Below are 26,378 nucleotides of genomic sequence, written 5' to 3'. Positions count from 1 at the left end.
AAGGAAGACACGGGGAGACCAAGCTGCTTCGGTGAGCGAGGCCCCAATAACTTTATTTTTAAAAGGACTTTAATACCTTTTTCACAAATGATGTTGTATACATTATCTTCTGGCCTTGGAGGCCTGTGAAACATTTTAAGACCCTCTTTTGATAAAGGCCGCTCAACCAGAAAACTTATTTTCCCTTGAAGTGTTTTTTCTTTATGTTTCTAATCTATGTCAGCCTCAGAAAGTGTCAAACAAAGTTACATTTTCACGGAGCAAAGGTGCAGTAAGTTACAACAAAGAAAGAACCAATTAGCTCAAAAGTCTGATGTGGTCAGTTTCAAGGCTACACTTGTTTTTTCTTACATTCTCACTATGTTAACAAATGTGCTCCCAGGTGCACAGTGGATAAGAGATACGGGAACTTAGCAACAAGCATTGGCCCAATAATGAAATCCTACACCAGCGCTACTCTAATAACTTTTAACTCTTTGAAAGGCTCTCTGTTTTAGGTGTCCCGTGCCTCTCACAGCTGCGGGGCTGTAAGCAATCACATGCGTAGTTGTAAAGTCCGGGTAAGGCAAGCTGGAGAGCCGTCAGAGGGGTTTGAGCTGAAACGCTCCTTTCAAATGCAGAAGACTGAAGCCCTAAGTCAATTTTTCCAGAGAGTGTCAGAAGAGTGGAAAAGCACATTACACTAAAATCAGGCCGACCTTGGTGTTTGGGGGTGAATGTTCAGGAAAACTCAGGGGACCCCTGAATCCAGATCACGCCTTTGCGTTTTGTCGGGCTTCCTTCCTCATGACCTTTGCCATGGGCGGGATTCCTCACGCTGGCTCCCGGCAACAAAGAGCTGGACACAACTGAGCGGCTAACACTTCCTTTCTTCACCATCTGAGCCACCCGGAAAGCCCAGGTCCTAGTCATTTCTTAGCACTGATAAGTACTTGTAGAAGTTTTAGTTTTGTGCTTTGCGTTTAGGTCCAAGATCCACTTTGACTTAGCGTCTGAATGTTTGTGAGAAGTGTAAGATCTGTGACCAGATTCTTTAAAATGCTTTTTGCTCGTGGGCATCCCTTTGCCCCAGCCCCGTTTGCTGAGAGGATTGTCCTGTTGCCCTGAACAGCCCGTGTTCCTTTGTCAAAATCAGCTGACTCTGTGTGCGTCCATTTCTGGGCTCTCCTGTACCCTTACTGCCTGTCTGCTCGTTCACCAGCATCACACTATCTTGATTTTTTAAGCATTTGTTTTTATTTATTTAATTGTGGCAAGCGGGATCCTCGATCTTAGTTGTAGCATGCAAACTCTTAGCTGTGGCATGTGGGATCTCGTTCCCCAATCACGGATAGAGCCTGGGACCCCAACACTGGGAGGGTGTCTTGGCTGCCGGACCACCAGGAAAGTCCCCATCTGGCTGGCGCCCCAGGAGCGTGACTGGGGAGGCTGAGTCTGTGTGCGCCCTAAGTTGCTCCAGTGGTGCCCAGCTCCTTGCAAACCTAGGGACTGTAGCCTGCCAGGCTCTTCTGTCCACGGGAGGCAAGTATGCTACGGTGGGTTGCCATGCCCTCCTCCAGGGGAGTGTCCCAACCCTGGGACTGAACCTGGATCTCCTGCGCTGGCAGGCAGGCTCTTCACCGCTGGCTCCACCGGGGAAGCCCTCCTGAGTTTATAGGGCCAACCAGCAAAGCTCATGTCTTCTCAGCAGCGAGTCTCGCGGTCAGTGAACACAGAATGTCTGTTTACTTACACCACTGATTCGTCAGAATTTTGTTGTTTTCTACATCAGATACTGAGCATATTTTAATTTTTACCTATCTTTTTTTTTAAAACCTTCTCTCCTTTTTTTATTTTTTTGGCAGTACTATAAATGGTGATTTTAAAATTTCAAATTCCAGCTCTTTGTTGCTGGTACACAGGCGGGCCATTGACCTTTAATTTTGATTCTATATTGCCCCCCTTGGGGCATCAATGAGTAGTTGCTTTAAACATCTGCGTATCCATTTCTCGAAGGCACACTTTGTCACTTCTCTGGGGTAGATGCCCAGCAGCGGGACTGGTGAGGCATATGAAAGAGTACACTTAACTTTCTAAGAAAGCCCCAAGCCCTTGTCCAGAGGGACTGAAGCTTTTGCAGTCTCACAAACAGTGAAGCATTCAGCTGCCGCTTCTCACCAACACGCGACGTTCTCAGTTTTCGTAGCTCGTTTCTGATTCCAGCCCTTTAGTGTGTGAGTAGTAGCAGCGTTTAGCAGTTTTAAGTTGGGTCGTTGTTTTTTTTTTTCCTATCAGAGACTTTGGAGGATTCTCAGTGTATTCTGGAGACAAGTCTTGGGCCAGAGGTATGATTTGTGAATATCTTCTCTGCATCTGTAGCTTGTCTTTTCATTTTCCCTCACAGAGCAAAAGCTTCTTCACCGTCATAAAGTTTAACCTTGCATTTCTTTCCTTGTGAATAGAGCTTTTGGTGTCATGTCCAACAACACCATGCCCAGCTGTGTATCCTGCAGGTTTCCTTGTGATATTATTTTCTTCTGGAAATTTTATAGATTCAGATTTTACGTAAAAATTTGAGTTACTTTTTGTATAAGGTGTTAAGTTTATATTCATTTTAAAAGACGCATCGGAGTCCATCTGTTCCAACATCATTTGTTGGAAGTCTATCCTTTCTCCATTGATTGCTTTCGCATCTTGCAAACAGCGTCAGCTGGTCACATTTGTGTGTGTGTGTGTGTGTGTGTGTGTGTGTGCGTGTGTCCACTTCTGGGTTCTCGCATGTGCTGCACTGATCTGTGCGTCTGTTTCTTCACCGATGCCACACTGCCCTGGAATCTGGGAAAATGGCACAGCTGGCATTTTGCGGGTCAGGAATGGAGATGCAGACGCAGAGAACAGATGTGCGGACGTGGGGCGGGTGGGAAGTGGAGTGTGCGACGAGCCGAGCGGTCAGGACTGACGCACACACACCACCGGCGTAAAACAGATGGCCAGCGGCGGCTGCGGCGTAGCCCGGGGAGCTCAGCTGGGTGCTCAGCGATGCCCCCAGGAGGATGGCATGGTGGGCGTGGGAGGGGGGGAGGCCCGACAGGGAGGGGGCATGTGTGCGTGCGGCTGGCTCAGTCTGCTGTACAGCAGAGACACAGCATCGTAAAGCAGCCAAACTCCGATTTAGAAAAACACCACACTGTCCTAATCCCTGTGGTTTCGTAGGACAAAATGGATACTGTGACTTTTCTAACTTTATTTTTCTGGGCCAAATCTTAGCCATTCTAGCGCCTTTACTTTCATGTGACTTTTAGAATCAGGTGTTTGATATCTACAGGAATTTTGATTGAGACCATGTTGGACTTAAAGTCAATTTGGCGAGAGATGGCATCCTGATAAATATTGAACCTTCTAATTATGAACGCGACTCTCCACTTCACTTAGGTCTTTATCTCATCGGTGTTTTATTATAGCCTCGGCATTTCGCCTCTGCATGCATTTTGTTAGATTTATGCATATGTAGTTCACTTTTCCTGCTGCTGTAAATGCATGCTTAGTTGCTCCGCTGTGTCTGAGTGCAACCCCACGGACTGTAGCCCGCCAGGCTCCCCTGTCCATGGGATTCTCCAGGTAAGAACACTGCGGAGGGCAGCCGTTTCCTTCTTCAGGGGATCTTCCCAATCCAGGAATCTGCACTGCAGGCGGATTCTCTACCATCTGAGCCACTAGGGAAGCCGCCAGTACAAACAGTACAATTTTTTAAATTCAGAGTTTCAACAGTTTATTGCTAGTATATAAAAATAAAATTTGTGTTTTTAATTCTGTAGCTTGTAATAACATATAATGGAAAAGAATCCGAAAAAGAATATACATATATGTGTGTATTTATATAGATATATGCATATATAACCGAGTTACATTGGTGTACACCTGAAACATAGTAAGAAAAAGAAAGTGAAGTCGCTCAGTCGTGTCCGACTCTTTCCGACCCCATGGAAACCAGGCTCCTCCATCCTGGGATTTTCCAGGCAAGAGTACTGGAGTGGGTTGCCATTTCCTTCTCCAGGGAACTTCCCGATCCAGGTATCGAACCCAGGTCTCCCACGTTGTAGACAGACGCTTTCCGTCTGAGCCACCAAGGAAGTCGAAACATAGTAACTGTACTTTAATAAAACATAAATAAAATGAGCGTTTGTATATCAACTTGCATTCTGCAGCCTCGGTTAACTCGTGCATTAATCATAGCAGATTTTCGGTATACTCCTTTAGAACTTTCTGCCTGTCGGGCCATTCTTCTATCCTGATCTGTGCACCCGTTCTCTCCTCATTTTGCCTTACTGCCCTGATTAGGAGCTCCATTCCCTTGTTGACTCGGGGTGATGAGAGAGGGCATCCTTGTCTTGTGCCCAGTCTTAAGCTTCAAGTCTTCACTTCTTGCTGTTGAGTATGATGCTAGCTCAGCCTTCCCAGGGGGCACCAGCGGTGAAAAACCCGCTCTCCAGTGCGGGAGACAAAGGAAGCCTGGGTGCGATCCCCGGGTCAGGAAGACACCCTGGAGGAGGGCCCGGCACCCCACTTGAGTGTTCTTGCCTGGAGAATCCCAAGGACAGTGGAGCCTGGCAGGCTGCAGTCCATGGGGCCACAGAGAGTCGGACACACCTGACGTGACAGAGCACACACACGGTGTCAGCTACACACTTAGTGTGGACACGCTTTCCCACGTTAAGGAAGTTATCTTCTATTTCAAGTTTTGATGAGCAATGAATACTGCATTTTCATCAAATGCTTTTTCTGCGTCTATAGAGATGATAATGTGATTTCTCCTTTGCTGGCTTAATATAGGGAGAAGGCAATGGCACCCCACTCCAGTACTCTTGCCTGGAAAATCCCATGGATGGGGGAGCCTGGTGGGCTGCACTCCATGGGGTCATGAAGAGTCGGACACGACTGAGCGACTTCCCTTTCACTTTTCACTTTCATGCGTTGGAGAAGGAAATGGCAACCCACTCCAGTGTTCTTGCCTGGACAATCCCAGGGACAGGGGAGCCTGGTGGGCTGCCATCTATGGGGTCGCACAGAGTCGGACATGACTGAAGCGACTTGGCAGCAGCAGCAGCTTAATATAGCGAATTAGAATGATTAGCTCTTGAACTGAGCTTGCATTCCCAGGATAAACCCAACTAGGTCATGGGGTATTAGCCTATGTACCCCAACATTCAATTTGGTGAAATGCAGTGTGCGTTGCGTGCTACGTCGCTTCAGTTGTGTCTGACTCTCTGTGACCCCATGGGCTGTAGCCGGCCGGGCTCCTCTGTCCATGGGATTCTCCGGGCAAGAATACTTGAGTGAGTTGCCATGCCCTCAGTGAAATGTTACTGAAGGTATTTGTTTCTGTGTTGAGGAAGGACATTGGTCTGCGGTTTCACAGAACGTCTTTGTCCAGTTTTAGTGCGTAACACTGACCACATGAAAGGACTTGGGTCTCGTGGTGCAGGGCCGGTGCACCCGAGGGCACCTGGAGCTGCTGGGACAGGCGCAGCCAGTGCGGAGGGAAGCAGGGAGACACCCCCGTGATAAACGCCACGTCGCACCTCCCACCCCTCAAGCCTCTCTGCCCTCCCTGCCTGGCCACTGGGAGGCGCGTGCTATCTCTAGACACTGCTGGACAGCTGGCCCTGCGGCTATAAGGCCCCAGCAAACAGACCAACGCACGAGTAAAGCCAAGCGGGCACCCACGGGTCTGGGGTTGCATAAAGAGCCATTTTATTTCTTAATTGGACAGAGCTTAAGTGCACACACACGGGACAGGAGCCGAGAGCCTAACACTTGGGTTCAGGACACCAGGGGACTAGTCGTTACGTCAGGATGGCAGTCACGGTGCAGGGACCACACAAGCACATAGGTACAAGCCACGGGGGACTCGGGGGCTGGCCGGCCGCGGGAGGCCCGGGTCTGTCCCAGGGCATGAAGGAGGGGAGGGCTGGCAGGGACCGGCGTGGCAACCCCCTGCACGCTGTAACCTCGGAGACGTTCAGGGACCCTCCTTGGGCGTCTTGCCTCATCCGGCCCAGAGGCGCTGAGGGGGACCAGGGCTGACGGGGGGTCACCACAGTCACCCTGCGCGCACGTGTGTGTGTGTGTGTGTGTGTGTGTGTGTGTGTGCGCGTCTGTGCGCACTGTCAGAGAACAAAACGCTGGCTTATTATGAATAGTCACTCAGAGCACCGAGGCCTTGAAGCGGACAGGTCTCAACACCCGCCTCTAGCCCCCAGCCTGGTCACCGGGGCCCAGACTCTCCCTCCCGGGGCTCCACCCAGGGCCGCTGTGGAAGGCATGCCCCCTCCCTGGAGGAGCCGCCCCCAAACTCATGGCAGCTGCAGCCCGAGCAGCCTCAAGCGCCAAAACAAAACCTGTCTGAGAGAGGTGGCTTCTGGCATCCTTCCCTCCCCTCGAGGACACAGCTCGACCTCACACCTGACCTCCCCACCTGCGCCCACCCCCTGGGGACCCCCGGAGCCTCCAGGCGGCCCCCCGGGTCACAGATGGGATGGGGTCCCGGACCACTTCTGCTGGCTCCCACGGCACCCGGCCCAGGAGAGCAGCTTTCCCGATGCGCAGATGGAGCTCTTGGGCCCAGGCCGAGAGGAGGTGGTGTTGGGCAGGGGACACCCTGAGTGTTAAGTCCCCACCGGGAAGGCAGGAGGCCAGGACACAGTGGCCGTGGGGGCCCCCGTGGCCGTGGGGGCCCTGGACACGGGCGAGTGCCTCAGGCCTGCCCTGCGCAGCAGGGGCTCTGCAGGCTGGCTGGCCCCAGGCACCCTGCCCCCAGACAGGGTCATGGACGCTGACGAGGCTGTGGCCTCAGGCTGGCTGACCTGAGGGGCCGTGGCCCGGGCTCTGCGCCTCAGTCTCCCCGCAGGACAGCGGGGTGCTTGGGACTGATCCCCAGAGCTCACCCGCGCGTCCTCCCCTGCCCGCAAGCTTGGCTCAGTGATGGTTCTGGAACGGCGGTCAGCCTGCTCTCTGCGTGGCCTCTGGGGACCCCGGGGGGGCTCAGGCCCCCGATTTCTGGACGGCGTTCGGTCCTAGTCTAGACCCTCCGCCTCTGCCACCTGTTCCGGGCGCTGTGGAGCGGACAGGCCTTGTGCTACGGCTGCTCTCCCCTGAGCTGCGTGTCTCTGGGAGGAGGAAGGGCTCCTCAAAGACCCTGGGCAAGGGGGTTCCCCGACCAGACCCTCAGCCCGGGTGACCCTGCGCGATCCTGGGTGACCCTTGGGCCCAGATTCTGAAGAGGGGACGAGACAGGTACTGTCACAAGAGGCCGGAACCAGACCGGGCGACACCCTAGGACACAGGAAAAGGTGTCTGGAAGATGAGTGGCCCAGCACTGGCATTGGCTACCCACACTGACCGCCTGGAGTCTCCCCCCCGGGACCCCTGAACACTCCTCTCCTGGAAACAGAGAGGCCCACGGCCTCCTCCCCACGGCGACCCGTGGCTCACCCCGCGTCTCGCCCCTGCCCACGCTGCCCACAGCTCCTTGCCGCCCGGAGCACTCGTACACCCAGCCCCGCCCCCGGCCGGCCCAGACACCAGGCACCACCCTGACCCTCTCACCCCAGACCGGGTGCCTGGGCACCGCTGCCAGCGTCCCCGACGGTCACGGCTCAGGGGCTGCCTTCTGGGTGAGATACGCACCCTACTCCTGCTGGAAGGGACACACCTGCGCTGCTCGGCCTTCAGGCGTCACACCCCCGACACACGTGCGCGCACACACACACACACGGGCCCCGGGACCAGGCCTCAGCTCCGGCCGGGGCAGTGCATCCTCGTGGCTCCCGGAGGGCCGCCCCGACCCGTCTGTCCCCAAGAGGCTTGGGAGGTGTGTGTGGGAACAAGGGCGCGGGTCCGTCTGAATCCTACAGGTCTACGTGAAGGCATTAGAAATAAATACTTATAAATAGAACACAGTCTTGTCGTTAATGTCTGAGGGGACTGTCTCAACGTCACTAACTAGTGTATGTTAATTATAAGTCTGTCTATGCTTAAAAAAATATGAGAATGGCAGCGACGCCCCGTGACTCCTGCCCCCCGTCTTTCCGGCACCTCCCAGCTCCTCCCACCCGGGGCGCCTCCTGCAGAAAGAAAGGACGACACGCGTGGCCTCTGCTGGGACAGGTCGTGTGGCAGGTCCCAGGCAGGGCGGGCGTCCCAGGAGGCAGGCGGGGCTGGGCGGCACTGACAGATGGTGGCGATGACGGGAGGCGGGGCCGGGCCTGCGGGTGGCTGGGCTCAGACCCGCATCTGGGCAGACCTCCTTCTGGACAGCTTGGACCTGCGGGCCGAGAGGAGCAGCGGTCAGGGGCCCATGGGCGCCCGCAGGCTGGCGTGAGGGGCATCGCAGGCACGCCCCTGCCTCCCCAACCGCCCGGGAGACGTACCCTCTGACTCCTGCCCCTGGGACTCGGTGGGAGCAGCCCCCCCGCCCCCACAGCCTCCTTTGAAACGTCGCCCGCCAGGGGCAAGGCTCGCCCACCCGGAGCCTGGTGGTCCCGACACAGAGGCCACCTCCCACTGGCCGCCCGTGGGCGCTGGAGGCCGTGGGGACCCGCGCGGGGTGGCCGCCCGTGGGCGCTGGAGGCCTTGGGGACCCGCCCGTGGGCGCTGGAGGCCGTGGGGACCCGCGCGGTGGCCGCCCGTGGGCGCTGGAGGCCTTGGGGACGCGCGGGGTGGCCGCCCGTGGGCGCTGGAGGCCGTGGGGACCCGCCCGTGGGCGCTGGAGGCCGTGGGGACCCGCCCGTGGGCGCTGGAGGCCGTGGGGACCCGCGCGGCGGCCGTACCGTATGGTCCCGGCCAGCAGGGGGTTGAAGGCGTACAGCCAGTCGTGCATGTCCTTGTCGCTGCTGGCCTGCAGCAAGATGCCCCGGTGCTCCGTGCACACCGCGAACGTGTTGGGGGTCTGCAGAGGGAGCCGCCGTGAGGGGCGCCAGGCCTCCCCCGCTCAGCCCGGGGCGGCCGCGGCTCCTCGGGGGTCGGAGGGGGGGTGTTGGAGAAGGGGCAGAGAAGGAGGCCCGCGGGAGGGCCAGGGTCCTGACCTCCCATCCAGACGCCCCTGCAAGCGGGCCACCCTGTGCCTCTCGCCCCGTGGCCATGCCCCAGGCAGCCTTGTCACTGTTTTGCATCCCCAAGGGCCCCTCCCCGGGCCCACAGCTCAGCTGTGTGCTCAGCCCGTTAATCCCTCCTCTTCTCTCAAGCCTGAGCCCTCAGCAGGGTGGGTGTGGCGGTCAGGCTGAACTCACACCCCCCACCTTGGGGAACCCCGGGCCCCAGCCGGGAGGACTCAGAGCTCCTCACACACAGGCCCAGGCCACCGCCTGCTCGGAGAGGACCTGGGCAAAGCCCGGGGGCAGGAGGCTGCTCTTCTGGGACCTGTGCCCTGCTGGGCCTGCAGGGCTCCCGACACCCTCTGTGGGTGTCTCTGGAGGAAGCACTGTGTCATTAGCCATCAGATGGGGCATCCTTGGGACCAATGCTCAACCCACCCCTCACTGGTGGTTGTCACCAGGACGGCACGCCCCACAGGTAGGCAGAGTGAGAGGAACGAGAGAGGCTGACCCCGACACCCCCACCCGTGATGTCCAGCCACACTGCTTCGGCCGAGCAGTGAGAGGACGCGGCCTTCGGGGGACTGGGCCCGGCTCCCGCCCTCCCCGCCAGCCCGTGGCCGCGGCACACCTTGAGCATCGCCTGCTGGTCCTCACTGTACTCCACCTGGGCAGTGGACAGGTTGAGCACGAACCGCTCCACGGCGTCCTTGTCACTGTTGTACATGTAGGCGTAGGGCCGCCGCACCACCACGAAGCGCTTGGCCCAGCCGGCCGTGTGCGGCTCCAGGAAGTGCAGGTAGCCCTTCTTGGAGACGATGGGGCTGCAGGGTGGAGACGAGTCAAAACTACCTCTCCAAGGCCTCCCACCGGCCCCGCCCCCTCTGCAGCCTCCCACCGGGCAACACCCCCCCCACGCCCCTTCCACAGCCTCCCACCGGCCCCCACCCCCGAAGCCTCCCACAGGCCCCACCCTGTCCATGGCCTCCCACTGGGCCCGCCCGTCCAGGCTCTGGGCCACCCTCCCGTCCTCTGCATCAGCTCGTTTTCCACCTCTGCCCTAGGTTTGTCGGGGGGGCTTGGTCTGACTACAGCACAGAGCTGCCCCTGCCCCACATGAGGTGGGTTGGGTGGGGGGGGGTCTGCTTGCCCCCAGCACTGCCCCTGGTCAGGGCATGGTCTCCTGATGCCCTGCACTGCCCCTGCTCAGGGGGGGTCTCCTGGCCCCCGGCACTGCCCCTGCTCAGGGGGGGTCTCCTGGCCCCCGGCACTGCCCCTGCTCAGGGGTGGTCTCCTGGCCCCTGGCACTGCCCCTGCTCAGGGGTGGTCTCCTGGCCCCCTGCACTGCCCCCCCTCCTGCCCCCCTGCACTGCCCCTGCTCAGGGGTGGTCTCCTGGCCCCCTGCACTGCCCCTGCTCAGGGGTGGTCTCCTGGCCCCCTGCACTGCCCCTGCTCAGGGGTGGTCTCCTGGCCCCCTGCACTGCCCTGCCACTCCTGCCCCCCTGCCCTGCTCAGGGGGGTCTCCTGGCCCCTGCACTGCCCCTGCTCAGGGGGGTCTCCTGCCCCCTGCACTGCCCCTGGTCAGGGGTGGTCTCCTGGCCCCTGCACGCCCTGCCGGGGGCCCTGGCCACTGCCCCTGCTCAGGGGTGGTCTCCTGACGCCCTGCACTGCCCCTGGTCAGGGCATGGTCTCCTGACGCCCTGCACTGCCCCTGCTCAGGGGTGGTCTCCTGGCCCCCGGCACTGCCCCTGCTCAGGGGTGGTCTCCTGGCCCCCGGCACTGCCCAGGTCGGGACGGCTGCCGTCCCTGCAGGAGGCAGAGCTGGGGTCCTCAGGAGCCAGCTGGGCAGGGCCCTCACACACCTGACGCGGATTTCCTGGATGTCAGGCACCAGCAGGCGCTGGGGCTCCTTGTCGGCTTCCGCCGCCCGGGCAGGGGAGGGGGGCTTCTTGGCATCCACCTCGGGCAGGGGCTCAGGCTCCGGGCTGGCCGGCCGGGAGCAGGGCTGTGGGGTCCTGGGGGAGCAGAGTGAAGCCCCTGCAGCGCCAGGAGGCACCTGGAGGGCCGGGGAACCTCGGCCAGGCTCCCCAGGGGCCAGCGCCACCCCCGGGGCACCCACCGGGGCACCCACCGGGGCCCACCCGCCACCGGCTCCTTCTCCAGGGGCACCCTGGCCCCCCACCCCCTCCCCAGGAAAGTGGCTCCCCGTCCCGCCTCAGACCGAGGCTGACTCGGCTTCCTCAGGGACCATCTGCATGGAGGGAGCGGGTGGTCCGTGGCCTGGCCAGCGGGGCCGACGTGCTGGCCGAGGCGGCCTGTCTCAGGATGGGGCCCAGAGGGCTTCACAGTCTTTTTCTCAGTCAGAAGAAAAAGACCCCAAGGAGCTACAAGATCTGGGGGTCAGACACGAGTGGTGTCAGCAGGGGGCCCCCACGTCAGCAGAAGTCAGTGAACCCAAAGGGCCCCGAGTCTCTGCTTTGTCACCCTATTCCATCGGCCGCTGGAAAGGGCTTTCGCTGAGTGTTTTGACCTGTTCCCAGCCTCACGGAAGAGCGTATTTTAAATTTACGCTTTAGCAGAAAGTGGCCCGGAGGGGCAGCAGGAGCCCTGCCCCGCTGCATGGCTGCCCCCAGATGCCAGCGCCTCGAGCTGTCCCGCCCCCGCTGTCCAGCCCCCTGACCCCCGCCGTCCACACCTGGAGCCGTCCCACCCCCACCCCCGCCGGCCGTGGTCCACTCATTCAGGCCCGGCCCACACCTACCTCAGGTCGGCAGCCCCATACCGGCCCTCGATCAGGGAGGGGCAGGTGGAGGAGGGGGTGAGCGTGGTGGCCCCCAGCGGGGACATGGACGGGTCCCGCAGCAGGGTGACCGACATCTCGGAGAGCTGCAGAGGAGACGGTGTTCTCTGAGCCAGCGTGGGGCCCCCGTGGGGGTCATCCCCCACCTCAACTGCAGGCCAGACCCTCCTGTCCACCCCACCCAGGGCTTCGGGCTCTGCCTTGGGGGAACCATAGGACACCTGGGTGAGGACCGAAGAAGGTGTAGCCTCAGAGCCCCAACGTCAGCACGTGTAGCCCCACGGCCAGGGCAAGAGGAGCTCCGGGCAGAGGGAGAGGCCAGCGAGAGGGCAGAGGGCAGGCCGACCACAGGGCAGAGCGAGGGCGTGGGCAGGACCCCCCAGAGGCTCCGTGCAGAGCAGCACAGGAGCTGGGGGGACAGGCCTGAGGCTGCCGGCCCCGATGCACCCCCGGGTGAGGACTGAAGCCAAGGAGGGGCTGGACTCGCCCAGGACAGGAGCAGTGGGGTGAGGCCAGGTCGGACGGGGCTGCTACTGGAGACAGTGGACAGAGGAGGGCACCTCGCTCCTGCCCTGCACGGGCCCTGGCCTCCAGCCCTGAGCTCAGAGGCACCCCTCTGGGGTGGCAGAGGGGTGTCCCTAAGAAAACCCGAATTCTCTCTCGGCACCAACAGTCCCGCGGGCGCCCTGCCCCGTGCCCACCTTGCTCTCGCTGGCGCTGATGCAGACGTGGCTGTGGGTGTACTCTCTGTTGAAGGAGTGGGTGAGGAGCCGTAAGCACTGTGGGCAGAGCAAACACCTGGTCAGGGGCCCCCGGGACCTGGCTCAGATGTGGACGCAAGTGACTGGCCGAGGGGCTGGGCACCCCAGGAGGAGGTGGGCAGCACCCCACCTCTCCCAGGGAGCAGGGCCATCTGAGGAAGCCTCCTGCGGCAGGCTGGTTAGTGCTTGGGCAAAGGAGGGGGTGGGGGCACACGAAGTGCAGGAGGTCTTCCCTGTGGCCCACCCAGCGGCAGAAAGGGCCAGCTCTGGGGGAGGTGGTGAGTTCCCCGTCAGTGTAAGTATCCAAGGGGGGGAGCAGGTCACCGCCTGGGGGAGGAGGCTGTTAACAGTCCCTGAGTCCCAGCGTGGGTGGGGCTGGGTGGGGACGAGATCAAGGTGACTCCGAGGCCCTCGTTCTCCCAGGTCCCCCGCCTGCAGGCCGGCTGGCCACCCACCTTGAAAGCCAGCTCCCGCTGCCGCTCGCTGGGCGCCTCTAGGGATGCCGGCCGGGCCTCAGCCGTGAGCGGGGAGGAGGTGCTGGAGGAGATGGGGGCCTCGGAGTCCTCGCTGGAGGCGGGGGACAGTGCCTCGGGGCCGGGCCGCTGGGCCGCCTCCAGCTTCTCCCGCAGCAGCAGGTAGTGCCTGGTCTTCTCAACCTGAGGGGGGCATGAGCACGGCTCACCCTGCGCCCGCCGGGTGGGGGGGGCGGCATGGAGCCCGCAGACCTGCCCGCGCCCTAGCACAAGCGGATGGACAAGCTCCAGGGGCGCACCCTCGGAAGGGCCCAGAGCGTGGAGGGATGCGGACCCGACACCCTCTTTCCACCCGCTGCCCCGGCCGGCGGCCAGTGCCTGCTGCTGGACACGGGCTGTCCTGACCGGGGCCACCGGAGGGCCTCGCTGCCCCCAGCTCTCTTCCCAGTGTCCTTCCCGTCTCCGCTACACGCCCCCCAGTCCGCGGCTGGACCAAGTGCGAACGTTCCACCGGAAGCCGGAGGCCATCATGAGGCTCTGAGCCCCGTGACAAGCGGGAGAGCTCGAAAGTGCGGCTGGGGCGGGGGCGGGGGTCTGGGGGGCGCCGGGGGGCCCAGCCCTCACCTCCTGCAGGAGGCTCAGCTTCTCCAGCTCCCACTGGTGGTCCAGGATGAGGCTGTCGCTACGTGGCCTCCAGCCCGCCAGGTTCTCCTCGCCGCGGACGTAGGCCACGGACGTGTCCAGCACCCGCCGGCGCCGACGCTGCATGCCTGCATGGGCCGCGGGCATGGTGTACCCTGCGGGGCTGTGCCCACCCCCACGTCCTCCGGCCCCACAGGGTCTCCGGGTGAGGGGCTCCCCACACAGCAGCACAGCCAAGGTCACCCGAGTGTCCCACGCGGGCCCTCCTCCCTGACCCCCATCAGCGGCTCCCCCAGCCACGGCCAGAGGGCGCGGGGCAGACACCTACCTGGGCTGCCCGCGTCAGCCACGTGGCACAGACTCAGCTCGTACACGCCCGTCACGCGGTTGCTGCGGAGGGGGGGTTGTTACCCGCGTGGTGACGGCCGGGCACCCGTTCACCATCATACGCACTCTGGGCGTGAGCCCTGTGGCCCGCACGGCAGGCAGTGGGGGCTGCGGTGTCAGGGTCCCCGTCCCAGACCCCCGCTAGGCCCCCTTTGTCTTGAGACCTCTGACTCTGCCTAGGGCACCCCACTAACGCGCTCATGGAGGGGTCCCACAATCCCAAGGCAACCTCCTGGATGACAGGGTCATGGGGTCATGGCCATCCAGGCCCCCTACGCTCTTTCCTCCCGGCTGTGCCCCCCAGGGCGGCCGCCCACAGCACAGGGTGTGCGGGTATCACTGAAGGTGACCAGCAGGGACCCTGGGTGTCCCCGCTCCTGGGGCGGAGTCCCTCCACTGCCTTCCTCCCCTCCCCCAGGAATGCAGAGAGCGGTCAGAGTGCGAGAGGGCGCTGGGCCTAGGGTCTGACCCCCGGGGTGCTGGGAGGCCTGGCTCTGCACACGTCCCTGGAGACGTGCCGTCCAGGGTCCCTCTGTCCCCACCCACCCTGTGCTCAGTGTTCACCCTGCCCAGCAACAGGGCCCCACGGCCGCTGGGGAGGAAGGTCACCCAGGACCACCCATGGGAGCCCCAGAGTGGACACAGGCCTTCCTGCTGCACCTGGCAGGCAGACCCCAGCTCTCTCCTGCCCCACAACACAACATCCGTGTCCCCACAAGTGAGCAGAGGCCTCCCCCGCTGGTCCAAGCGAGATGGGCTAGAGAGCACTCCTGGTGGGCTCACCTCTCCGAGGCCCGCAGGCTTCCACTGCCGAACAGGTTGCGGATGGAGCGCGAGGCGGGCAGCTTGGCATCTCGTGAGTAGAAAACCATGCAGAAGTCCTTGGTGATCACGGCCGGCTGCGCGCAGCTCTCCATCTGCAGGGTGAGGGGCTCAGCACAGGCTCACCCGGGCCCACCCCAGCCTCTCCTTCCGGGGCTCAGCGCAGACTCGCCGGTGCCGACCCAGCCCCCTGGCCTCTCCTTCTGGGGGAGGCCCAAGAGCTGCACCACCCGCAGCCCCAGACCCTCCCCTCCCCCATCCCCGGGGCAGCCCCAACACAGGTGAGAGTCTCTGGCCCCGCCTTGAACCAACTCCGGCTGGAGATGCCGGGTGTCCCTGCAGGACACCCCGACATCCCAGACACGGGCCTCAGTCTCCTCACCATGCAACTGGGATGACACACTGCCCAAAATGTTTGTGAAGATCTGATTGGACCCTGTCTGTGCACCCACGGGTCAACCCTAAAGGCCACGGGAGCGAGCTGCTGTCTCAAACAGCAGGTTCTTTTGTTTTCCTGAAGCTCCAGGGTGACAACTGACACAGCGGACGCGTCCTGGGGTCCTGCTTCGGTGATACCCTGCCAGTGTTTGCTCAGCCTGAGCAAACCTCATCCCATGGGGCGGCCACACTGGTCCCCACGTTACAGCCACAGTAGCTAGACTCTGGGGGCAGGGAGACAGGGTGGCTGGGTACTTCTGTCTCTACCACCCTGCTGGCTGCTGCACCAGTGAGAAATGCCCACAGCCCCAGCTTCCTCCTATGCTTCCAAAGGAGTCGCAGCCAGAGACCCTTGCGATGGGGAAAAGGAGGCTTCTGTTCTTGTGCTGTCTGGAACACAGATGCAATGTCTGGTGCTGCTGCAGCCGTCTCGCAACCCCAAAGACAAACCCACACGCTAAAGATAGAGGAATTGACTAATTCTGAGCATTCCCACTAAAAGCACACAGATTTAACTCAAGGACTCAAGAAGCCCTCTGAGAAAACAACAGGGTTGACTGGGGTTGTATGGGACTAACAAGCACCCTTACTGTCCGTTGTCCAGCAACTCAGGCTCGGTGGGGGGGGGGGGCAGGTGATTTGAGGGGAGGCCCTGGGCATAGGTTTCTTGCCTCAATATAAGCAGAGAGGGTCATGTAAATCTTCTCTCTGTAAGGGGTGACCCGGTTCAGCAGGAGGGAGTTGTGCATGGAGCTGTCCCACGCAGCCTCAAACTGGTAAAAGGTTCTAGAAGGAAGCAGAGATGAGGCAGAAAGATGACGGAGCTTGGTGCGCTCTCAGCAGGGACAGGGACATGCAGACGGACACACAGAGACAGACAGACATGTGGGCCACCACCTCCAGGGCGAGCCGCTGGGGCCAGGGTCCAGGGAGGACAGACCCCTCCTTACTCAGGACGAGGCCGGGTTGGGGGCACCGGACGCCCCACCAGAGGGGGCCCTAGAGAGCTCTGAGTGCCACCCTGGGGGATGGGAGGTTTCAGCCCAGGGCTCTGGAGCAGAGGCGGGAATGGGAGGGTGGAGGGGAGAGGGGCTGTGATCACGGGAGGAGAGGCGAGGGACCTCCTGAGCCTGAGTAAGGAGGCGCACAGCCTCTCCCTGGACCCGAAGGGAGCCTGCCGGGTCTGTAGAGCTCTCTGCAGCATCTCCTCCCCAACTGACTGCCCTGGGGGATGATGCTGGGGGTGGAAACCGGGGCGGCCCCCTGAAGACAACACAGCCCCTGTGGCCGCAGCCAGACCCCACAGAGCAGGCCGCGAGTGCTTCTCTCTGTCCCCAGTGTCTAAGTCAGAAAGCAATGACCAGAGCAGGAGCAAGTGGCCAGGAGCCCACGCTGCGGGCGGCTGGGGGCAGCCTCAGGGGCCAGACCAGTGGTGGCCTCCACTCCTGGCCGGCTTTCCTGTTACCCGACAGTAACAATCATCCTAAACTCCTGCCTCACTCCCGGCCTAAGAGTCGAGGACCGTCACTCATGAGCTGGGAATCTGCCTCAAGCCCTAGCGTGGCCGCTCTACGAGCCCTGGCAGCCCCAGATTCTCCGGTTTCCACCCCGCATCTCCAAGAAGACACGAAGACACGGCAGAGAACAGGTCAGCGCAAGCGGGGCGCCGCACACGCCCCCGCACGGCCAGCCCCGCCCAGGGGTGTGGACGGCAGGGCAGCGAGGCCGCGAAGGCGCCGCCCCTTCTCCGCGGCGCAGGCCGGGGGCACGGGAGAAGCAGCGGGACGGGGCAGGGCCAGCGCCGGGCACGTCACGGAGGCAGACCCACGGGGAGGAGGTGAGGACAGCGGGGGGACCAGAGGGCGGGCGGGGAAACTGAAAACCAGAGAGGGCGGGCCAGCGGGCGCGGAAGAGAAAAGTGAGCTGTACCTAGTGTCACTTCCGAACGAAGCGCTAAGGTGGAGGCGGCCAGGACACACGGACACACACAGAAAAGACCACACGTCAGAGCGGGCGCCGCCACCCGGCCGGGTACACGCCGACTGGCCCGGAGCAGGCGGGCGCTGCACCGCACTGCCCACGGGGCTGCTGCCCACCATGCCCGGGGCCAGACACCACCCCGGGGGGGCCCACTGAGTCCAGAAGGGTGAGGGGGCCCACGCTGAGCACACGAGGGTCGGCGGTCCACTCTGAGCCCAGGGGGGGCCCCACTCTGAGCACACGAGAGTGAAGGGGCCCACGCTGAGCACACGAAGGTCGGTGGTCCACTCTGAGCCCAGGGGGGGCCCCACTCTTGAGTACACGAGCGTGGAGGGGCCCACGCTGAGCACACGAGGGTCAGGGGTCCACTCTGAACCCCCGGCGGGTGGAGGCAGCCCACGCTGAGCACACGAGGGTCGGGGGTCCACTCTGTACCCCCGGGGGGTGGGGGGAGCCCATGCTGAGCACACGAAGGTGGGGGGCCCACTCTGAGCCCCTGGGGGTGGGGGCCACTCTGAGCCCCCGGGGGGACCCCACTCTGAGCACACGAGGGTGGGGGCCCACTCTGAGTACACGAGGGTTGCGGGGGTCCACTCTGAGCCCCCTAGGGGTGAGGGGGCCCACGCTGAGCACACGAGGGTCGGGGGTCCACTCTGTACCCCCGGGGGGTGGGGGGAGCCCACGCTGAGCACACGAAGGTGGGGACCCCACTCTGAGCACATGAGGGTGGAGGGGCGCATGCTGAGCACACGAGGGTGGGGGGGTCCACTATGAACCCCCGGGGGGGTGGGGGGAGCCCACGCTGAGCACACGAGGGTAGGGGGCCCACTCAGAGCCCCTGGGGGGGCCCACTCAGAGCCCCTGGGGGAGCCCCACTCTGAGCACACGAGGGTTGGGCCCATGCTGAGCACACGAGGGTGGGGGGCCTACTCTGAGCACACGAGGGTTGCGGGGGTCCACTCTGAGCCCCCGGGGGGTGGGGTGTCCACTCTGAGCCAGCCCCCTGGGGGTGGGGAGGCCCACTCTGAGCACACAAGGGTGGGGGGCCCACTCTGAGCCCCTGGGGCTGGGGGGAGCCCACTCTGAGCCCCCAGCCTGGGCAATGCAGATACCCCCTTCCCCATGTCCTTGGGTTTGTCCCCAGCAGGACCAGCTGGGCCAGAGAGATGCCCTCTGTCCCCGGGGCCCCCAGATGCCCCAGCTCTGAGAGGCTGGGCCAGTGGACAGAGCCAGAGGCCCGCGGCAGCCCAGCTCGAAGCAAGATGCCACTTCACAGCACGTGACCTTGGGCTGTCAGCAGACACACCACTCCCTGCCTCCTGGTCGGATGGCGGCGGTCACTGTCCTGCCGGCTAAGTGAGCCGGTGTGGAGCGAGGACAGCGCCTGCGCAGTGTGGGTCACTAGTCCTCGCCTCAGACGCTCCCACTGGCTCAGCACCTGGCTCAGTACTGCCCCCTGTCAGCCTGCCTCAAATTTCGCTGAAGGACACTGAGGGCTTCCTTCCCTCGGCAAGGGCTGGGGTGTGAGGGCCCAGCCCTCCCCAGCAGGTGTGACCAGGCGGTCACACAGGGGCCCCTGAGCTTGCTGGACAGGCTGTGGGAGACACTGACTCGTGCCCCCTCGATGAGATGGCAAGAAGCTCAGACCCAGCGGGCTCAGAGGGAGCCACGGTGTACCCAGGCGGCAACTGGGAGGCGGGCCGACCCCCGCCGGCCCCCGTACCCGAGCAGGCATCAGGCCACCCGGGAACTGCCATCCCCTGGCCCACAGCACTGCTCCAGCGACACTCAGCCAGACCCCGGTGCCACTTTGAGGGGGATGGGTGGCCCAGACATGGGGACTCTGGAGCCACAGCGTCCGCTTCACTGAGAACTGGTCAGAAAAGCAGATTCTGGGGCCCTTGCACAACGGAGGCAGAGATGCCGGGTGGGCCACCTCGAGGGCAGAGAGTCAGCGCTTCATGGTCAGCTCGCCCATCATCCCGCAGACCCTCTGCACCCAGGCATCCTGGGGAAACTCTGAGCCACAGCAGGGCCAGTCCAGCCGCTCCCTCGGCAAGGCCACGGGGCCTAGTCTGCCCTCCCAGCCATAAGCTGCGCTCCGGACCCCACTTCCAAAGGGGCGGGCGCCCAGGCTGCACCAGCAGAGCCCCCGGCCGTGCGGAGCGTCCCCACCCACACAGCCGTGCAGTCTGCACGCTCCTCTGTCCACGGCCCGGAGGCTCGGCTGACTTCCTGACCCCAGGTGAGCCCTCCAGGCGGGGAGGAGGTCCTGGATGAGGGGCCCTGCCTGGTGGCCTAAGAGGTCAAACAGGGACCGGGCGACAGGACCACCCCAAGTTCAATTCTGGGACAGACAGTGTGAGGCTCAAACAAGCAAGGACCCACATGGGGAACACTGGAAACTCAGAAGTTTTGTTGGGACTTCCCTGGCGGTCCAGTGGTTAAGAATCTGAGCTTCCACTGCAGGGACACTGGTTTGACCCTGGTCAAGGAACTAAGATCCCACATGCCAAGTTGTAGGGCCAAAATATAAAAATGATTAAGAAGTTAAAAAAAAAATTGTTGACAAAGAAAATGTCATGTGTTGCAAAACATCCTCTCCATCTCATTTCTTGTTCAAACAGTGTGACTTTGTGGCCAGGCAGGGGTCCTGCCAGACAGGGTTCCATTCTCCCAGGTCTGTGTCATGGGAGCTCCTTAGCCCTGCCTCTGTACCCTCTCAGCATATTAAAAAGCAGAGACATGACTTTGCCAACAAACGTCTGTATAGTCAAAGTTATGGTTTTTCCAGTAGGCATGTATGGATGTGAGAGTTGGACCATAAAGCAAGCTGAGAACTGAAGAATTGATGCATTTGAGCTGTGGTGGTGGAGAAGACTCTTGAGAGTCCCTTGGACTGCAAGGAGATCAGTCCTGAATATTCACTGGAAGGACTGATGCTGAAGCTAGTGCTCCAGCAATACTTTGGCCACCTGATGGGAAGAACTGATTCACTTGAAAAGACCCTGATGCTGAGAAAGATTGAGGTGGGAGGAGAAGGGGACAACAGAGGATGAGATGGTTGGATGGCATCACCGACTCAATGGACATGAGTTTGAGCAAACTCGGGGAGTTGGTGATGGACAGGGAGGCCTGGCGTTCTGCGGTCCATGAGGTCACAAAGAGTTGGACACGACTGAGTGACTGAACTGAACTGAACTGCACCCTCTTGGGGCTGGAGGCCCTGGGGTGCTCAGAGGCTTAGGGGCTGCCCGGGGGGGAGGTAAGAGAATCTCAGGGCTCCCAGCACGACCCCCTGGGCACTCTGAGTGTGACCACCACCCCTGCTGCGATGGCCTGACAGGGCTCATTCAGACAACTTCTGACGAGCGTCACAGCCGTGGGCGCCCACGGGCAGGCCCAGTGGGCAGCCTGGTGCGAATGGGTCTGCTGAGAATCTGCACACGAAGCCCCTCCCTCGAGGTGCCAACCAGAAACGCCTTAGGCTCTAGGAAGTACGCTTCCTGAAAAAGTCACCTTTAGAAGTGGCCTAGGACTCGGGGAAGGAGATCCGAGCCCCTTGAATCGCAGCCCTCCTGTCCAGTGGGGACCGTGACCACAGGGCGCAGCCAAGCAGCTAAGAGCAGGGGGACGGCCTCAAACCTCAGAGGCGCAGCTCTGTGTCCGGATGCACGTTTCGCGCAGCCGAGCGGCGTCTCCTGCCACGCAGAGCAAGCACTCTGACCAGAGGGACAGAGGGAAGGCAGGACTGAGGGGTGAGGGGACAGATGAGCTCCTCAGCAGGCTCTGAGCTTCCTGAAGACAGACTCCTCCTGTTTAGTCTTTAATCCCCCTTTTGAACAATCGCAGAACGTGGCTCACGTGATGGATGAATGAATGAATCAGTGAGTGGGGTCGTGTGCCATGTGACGGGTGAATGAATGAGTCAGTGGGGTCGGGTCCCATGTGACGGGTGAATGAATGAGTGAGTGGGGGTAGTGCCCCAGGTGATGAATGAATGAGTGAGTGAGTGGGGGTCGTGCCCCAGGTGATGAATGAATGAGTGAGTGAGTGGGGATCGTGCCCCAGGTGATGAATGAATGAGTGAGTGAGTGGGGTCGTGCCCCAGGTGATGAATGAATGAGTGAGTGAGTGGGGTCGTACCCCAGGTGATGAATGAATGAGTGGGGTCATGCCCAGGTGATGAATGAATGAGTGGGGGTCGTGCCCCAGGTGATGAATGAATGAGTGAGTGAGTGGGATCGTGCCCCAGGTGATGAATGAATGAGTGAGTGAGTGGGGTCGTGCCCCAGGTGATGAATGAATGAGTGAGTGAGTGGGGTCGTACCCCAGGTGATGAATGAATGAGTGGGGTCGTGCCCCAGGTGATGAATGAATGAGTGGGGTCGTGCCCCAGGTGATGAATGAATGAGTGGGGCCGTGCCCCAGGTGATGAATGAATGAGTGGGGTTGTGCCCCAGGTGATGAATGAATGAATGAGTGAGTGGGGTCATGTCCCATGTGACGGGTGAATGAATGAGTTGGGGTTGTGCCCCAGGTGATGAATGAATGAGTGAGTGGGGGTCGTGCCCCAGGTGATGAATGAATGAGTGAGTGAGTGGGGGTCGTGCCCCAGGTGATGAATGAATGAATGAGTGAGTGGGGTCGTGCCCCAGGTGATGAATGAATGAGCGAGTGGGGGTCGTGCCCAGGTGATGAATGAATGAGTGAGTGGGGTCGTGCCCCAGGTGATGAATGAATGAGTGGGGTCATGCCCCAGGTGATGAATGAATGAGTGGGGTCATGCCCCAGGTGATGAATGAATGAGTGGGGTCGTGCCCCAGGTGATGAATGAATGAATGAGTGAGTGGGGTCATGTCCCATGTGACAGGTGAATGAATGAGTTGGGGTTGTGCCCCAGGTGATGAATGAATGAGTGAGCGGGGGTCGTGCCCAGGTGATGAATGAATGAGTGGGGGTCGTGCCCATGAATGAGTGCGGTCGTGCCCAGGTGATGAATGAATGAGTGGGGGTCGTGCCCAGGTGATGAATGAATGAGTGAGTGAGTGGGGTTCGTGCCCAGGTGATGAATGAGTGGGGTTCGTGCCCAGGTGATGAATGAATGAATGAGTGAGTGGGGTCATGTCCCATGTGACAGGTGAATGAATGAGTTGGGGTTGTGCCCCAGGTGATGAATGAATGAGTGAGCGGGGGTCGTGCCCAGGTGATGAATGAATGAGTGGGGGTCGTGCCCAGGTGATGAATGAATGAATGAGTGCGGTCGTGCCCAGGTGATGAATGAATGAGTGGGGGTCGTGCCCCAGGTGATGAATGAATGAATGAGTGAGTGGGATCGTGCCCCAGGTGATGAATGAGTGAGTGAGTGAGTGGGGTCGTACCCCAGGTGATGAATGAATGAGTGGGGTCGTGCCCCCCAGGTGATGAATGAATGAGTGGGGTCGTGCCCCAGGTGATGAATGAATGAGTGGGGTTGTGCCCCAGGTGATGAATGAATGAATGAGTGAGTGGGGTCATGTCCCATGTGACGGGTGAATGAATGAGTTGGGGTTGTGCCCCAGGTGATGAATGAGTGAGTGAGTGAGTGGGGGTCGTGCCCAGGTGATGAATGAGTGAGTGAGTGGGGGTCGTGCCCCGTGTGATGAATGAGTGAGTGAGAGGGGGTCGTGCCCCGTGTGATGAATGAGTGAGTGAGTGGGGTTCGTGCCCAGGTGATGAATGAGTGAGTGAGTGAGAGGGGTTCGTGCCCAGGTGATGAATGAGTGAGTGAGTGAGTGGGGGTCGTGCCCCGTGTGATGAATGAGTGAGTGAGAGGGGGTCGTGCCCAGGTGATGAATGAATGAGTGAGTGAGAGGGGGTCGTGCCCCGTGTGATGAATGAATGAGTGAGTGGGGGTCGTGCCCAGGTGATGAATGAGTGAGTGAGTGGGGTCGTGCCCAGGTGATGAATGAGTGAGTGAGTGGGGTCGTGTCCCGTTGATGGTGCAGCAAACACGACAGAGAGGAGACTGCAAGTTCCCAACCCGGGCCCGTCCCGGGAGGCTGGGGCAGCCCTCAGGGCACCTGCGCCATCTGTCTGGAGAAATCCGACCCTGTGCCTGTGGGAGGGGTGAGGGTCACCGTGGACCACCCTCCTCCCCAGACTCAATACCGCCTTACTTTGGAGGGTCTCGTGGCCCCTTTCTGCCCCAGGCACCGGGACCCCCAGGGCAGGAGAGTGAGCCCAGGTAAGATGCATGGACGGGGTGGAAGGTGGAAGATCTGGCCTGCTCTTCGTGGGTGAGGCTGGATCACCAGCTCCCCTCCTCGCTCCCCACTGTGAGAGTGAGATCCCCGCATCTCAGCAGGGCTCCTCTGGAACACGGGTGTGGTTAGCATTTTAAAACCTAGGCTCTTTGCTGAGGAGGTTTGTGCTTTAGGAATGTTTCAAAGTAAATGCTAAGACTTTAAGGAGCCCTTTGGACTGCAAGATCAAACCAGTCCATCCTAAAGGAAATAAACCCTGAATAGCCATTGGAAGGACTGATGCTGACGCTGAAGCACCAATACTTTGGCCACTTGATGCAAAGAGCTGACTCACTGAAAAGACCCTGATGCTGGCAAAGACTGAAGGCAGGAGGAGAAGGGGACGACAGAGGATGAGATGGTGGGGCGGCATCACTGACTCCACGGACAGGAGTTTGAGCAGGCTCCGGGAGATGGTGAAGGACAAGGAAGCCTGGCGTGCTGCAGTGCATGGGGTCGCAAACAGGTGGACACAACTGAGCGACTGCTCAGTCGGCATGAAAATAACCACACCACACACATTAATGATGTTCCTGCAGGGCCCCTCCTCAGAGCTTGTCCGATTCATCTCATTTAGTCTCACACGCTGAGGCAGCCCTCACAGAGTCCCTGGCCTAGGAGATGGACCGCAGGCTCCAGAAGTCCTGCCACGCATGCACATTCTCACAGCCAGCCCGGCCAGCTGGTGCAGACATCCAGGATGGAAGCCTCTGCTCATCCCCAGAACCTCCCAGCACAGCAGTTTCCTGCTGCGTGAGGCAGACCCTAGCCCAAGGCTCGGGGCTCTGACCCCTCGCCCCTCCCAGCTCTCTGGGCCTCGTCTTGCAGGCCAAGGCCACTGGGGGCCCACGAGCCCAGCTCTGCACCTGGGGCCTGGAGTGAGGCCCTTCTGCAGCCTGGGGGCTGGTGCCAAGGCCCTGCTGAGTAGGAGTCCCCTCCTGGCCACGGGGAATGTTTCTATTTCATGATGTACCTGCAGGGGGCGTCCCTGGACCAGCCTGAGCACGTCTCTATCACACGGGGCTGGCTGTGGACACACAAACTGGAACAAAACGCTCACACCCCTCTGTGACCGTACTGATGGACTCATCAGGGAAACAGCCCCGAAGTCCAGTCCCCTTCGGGGAAGAACCCAGAGCTCTCTGACAACAGGCAGACTGCAGGCTGCAGCCGCCATGGCGGGCCCAGTTTGCTTCCAGGACCAGCTGGCAGGCTGCCACCTCCAGGAAGCCCTCCAGGCTGCCCAAGAGGGGCAGGTCCCTGCTCTCTGGGCCCCGCAGGAATGTGACCCTCCTCTAGGGCAGCCTCACCGCAGGTCTTCCTTGACAGAGTCCCCGCCACAGCCAGCCGCCTGTGCCTAGGGAGGGCCTGATCCTGCCCTGGGTGCGTGTGCCCTGGGGACACGCTGACAGGAACCACAGCCTGCTGACCACCCCTTGGGGCCTCAGCTAGAGCTGCCCGGGGCACAGAGTGACCTTCTAGACCAGCACCTCGCGCCACACCTGACTTCGGCAGGCTGGCTGGCGCCCCGCCCTCTGCCCTGGGCACCCCTAAGAAGGGGCAGGCGTTGCCCCCGCGCCCCTTTGAGGACCAGATGTCCTCACTGGGGCCTTCTGCCTGACCCCCCTCCTCTTCCAGAACAGAGACCCCAGGGCACCAAGTTCTGGCCACAGTCGACAGGCGCCCAGAACAGACCGCGGCCTCAGGGACAGGGTCCGTAACAGGGACTGCGAGGCCGTCCACCCTGGGGGCCTCCAGGACCCTGCACCCGGCCACCAAGCCCAGAGCCCAGGTGGGGAGAATCTCCATGCCCGGCCCAGGAGCCCGTGACTTGGGGGCTGGTCCTGGGACCACCCGGGCGAGTCCAGAGCCGGGCCTTTCGCCCCTCACTACCCACCCGCTTCCAGAAGGGCGTGTGGCGGGCCACGCCAGGAGCCTGGCTGGGCGAGGGGCCGCACCCGGGGCAGTGGGCAGAGCGGGGAGGGCCGGGCCGGGCCAGGCCTGTCCGCCCCCCGTCCTGCACCCACTACACACCCCCCTTTGCTCCTCTCACTGTGCGAGGAGGGGGCCGGCCAGCCCTGCATGCGGGCGCCTGCTCCTGCTAGGGCGAGGGAGGGGGCATTGGCAAGGCTCGGGGGGCGGGGAGCGGGAGGCCAGCCAGCGTCTACAAGGGCAGAAACTACCAAAGCAGCCAGGATCAAGAGTGGAGGACCGGTGGGGGCGGGGGGGGGGTGCTCAGCCACGGGGGAGGGTGATGGGGAAGAAGCGGTGTGACAGGGAGAGGAAAAAGGAAATAAGACGGGAGGAGAAGATGGCAGAGACAGACGAGGAGGTGAGCGAGTGTGGAGGGGTGCCCAAAAGCTGGAATGAGATCTCGGGGCTGTGGAGTGGGGGCAGGCTGAGAGAAACCAGGGGCACGGATGGTACCTAGGCATGTCCGAATCAAGAAACTGCTGCAAAACACAAACAGTCACAGGTTAGTGGGGGCGGGGGCCGGGGGCAGCAGCAGCGGAGCAGGCGGGGCAGCGCGGAGGAGTGTCCGCGGCGGGCGGCGGCCCATCGGAGCCGGGCGGCCGCACAGCGCGCGGGGACCCTGAGCGGGGGTCGGGGGTTGGGGCGTGGCAAAGCGGTGGGCAGCTGAGGCGCGGGACCCCGGGGCGGACCGCAAGGCCTGGCCTGGGGTCTCCCCAGTGGGAGAGCGGCCCTGCCTGTCCAACCGC

General features: G+C 61.4%; 1 protein-coding gene across 1 annotated transcript in view; it reads right to left on the bottom strand.

Moving 5' to 3' along the window:
* Positions 5,707-26,378, bottom strand: part of KIF1A (kinesin family member 1A) — a 55,491-nt gene continuing 34,819 nt past the window's right edge. The window contains exons 12-23 of the mRNA XM_018046471.1: positions 17,324-18,300; positions 16,066-16,180; positions 14,918-15,051; positions 14,076-14,137; positions 13,730-13,875; positions 13,088-13,288; positions 12,573-12,650; positions 11,833-11,957; positions 10,934-11,086; positions 9,703-9,895; positions 8,808-8,926; positions 5,707-8,302 (exon numbers count right to left, since the gene is read on the bottom strand). Of these exons, the coding sequence (XP_017901960.1) occupies positions 8,260-8,302; positions 8,808-8,926; positions 9,703-9,895; positions 10,934-11,086; positions 11,833-11,957; positions 12,573-12,650; positions 13,088-13,288; positions 13,730-13,875; positions 14,076-14,137; positions 14,918-15,051; positions 16,066-16,180; positions 17,324-18,300 (2,346 nt within the window). The 3' untranslated portion in view covers positions 5,707-8,259. The remainder of the gene's footprint in view (positions 8,303-8,807; positions 8,927-9,702; positions 9,896-10,933; positions 11,087-11,832; positions 11,958-12,572; positions 12,651-13,087; positions 13,289-13,729; positions 13,876-14,075; positions 14,138-14,917; positions 15,052-16,065; positions 16,181-17,323; positions 18,301-26,378) is intronic.

This window comes from Capra hircus, chromosome 3 (genome assembly GCF_001704415.2).
Source record: "Capra hircus breed San Clemente chromosome 3, ASM170441v1, whole genome shotgun sequence".
Lineage (NCBI taxonomy): Eukaryota > Metazoa > Chordata > Mammalia > Artiodactyla > Bovidae > Capra > Capra hircus.
This window is presented reverse-complemented; position numbering and strand designations above follow the sequence as displayed.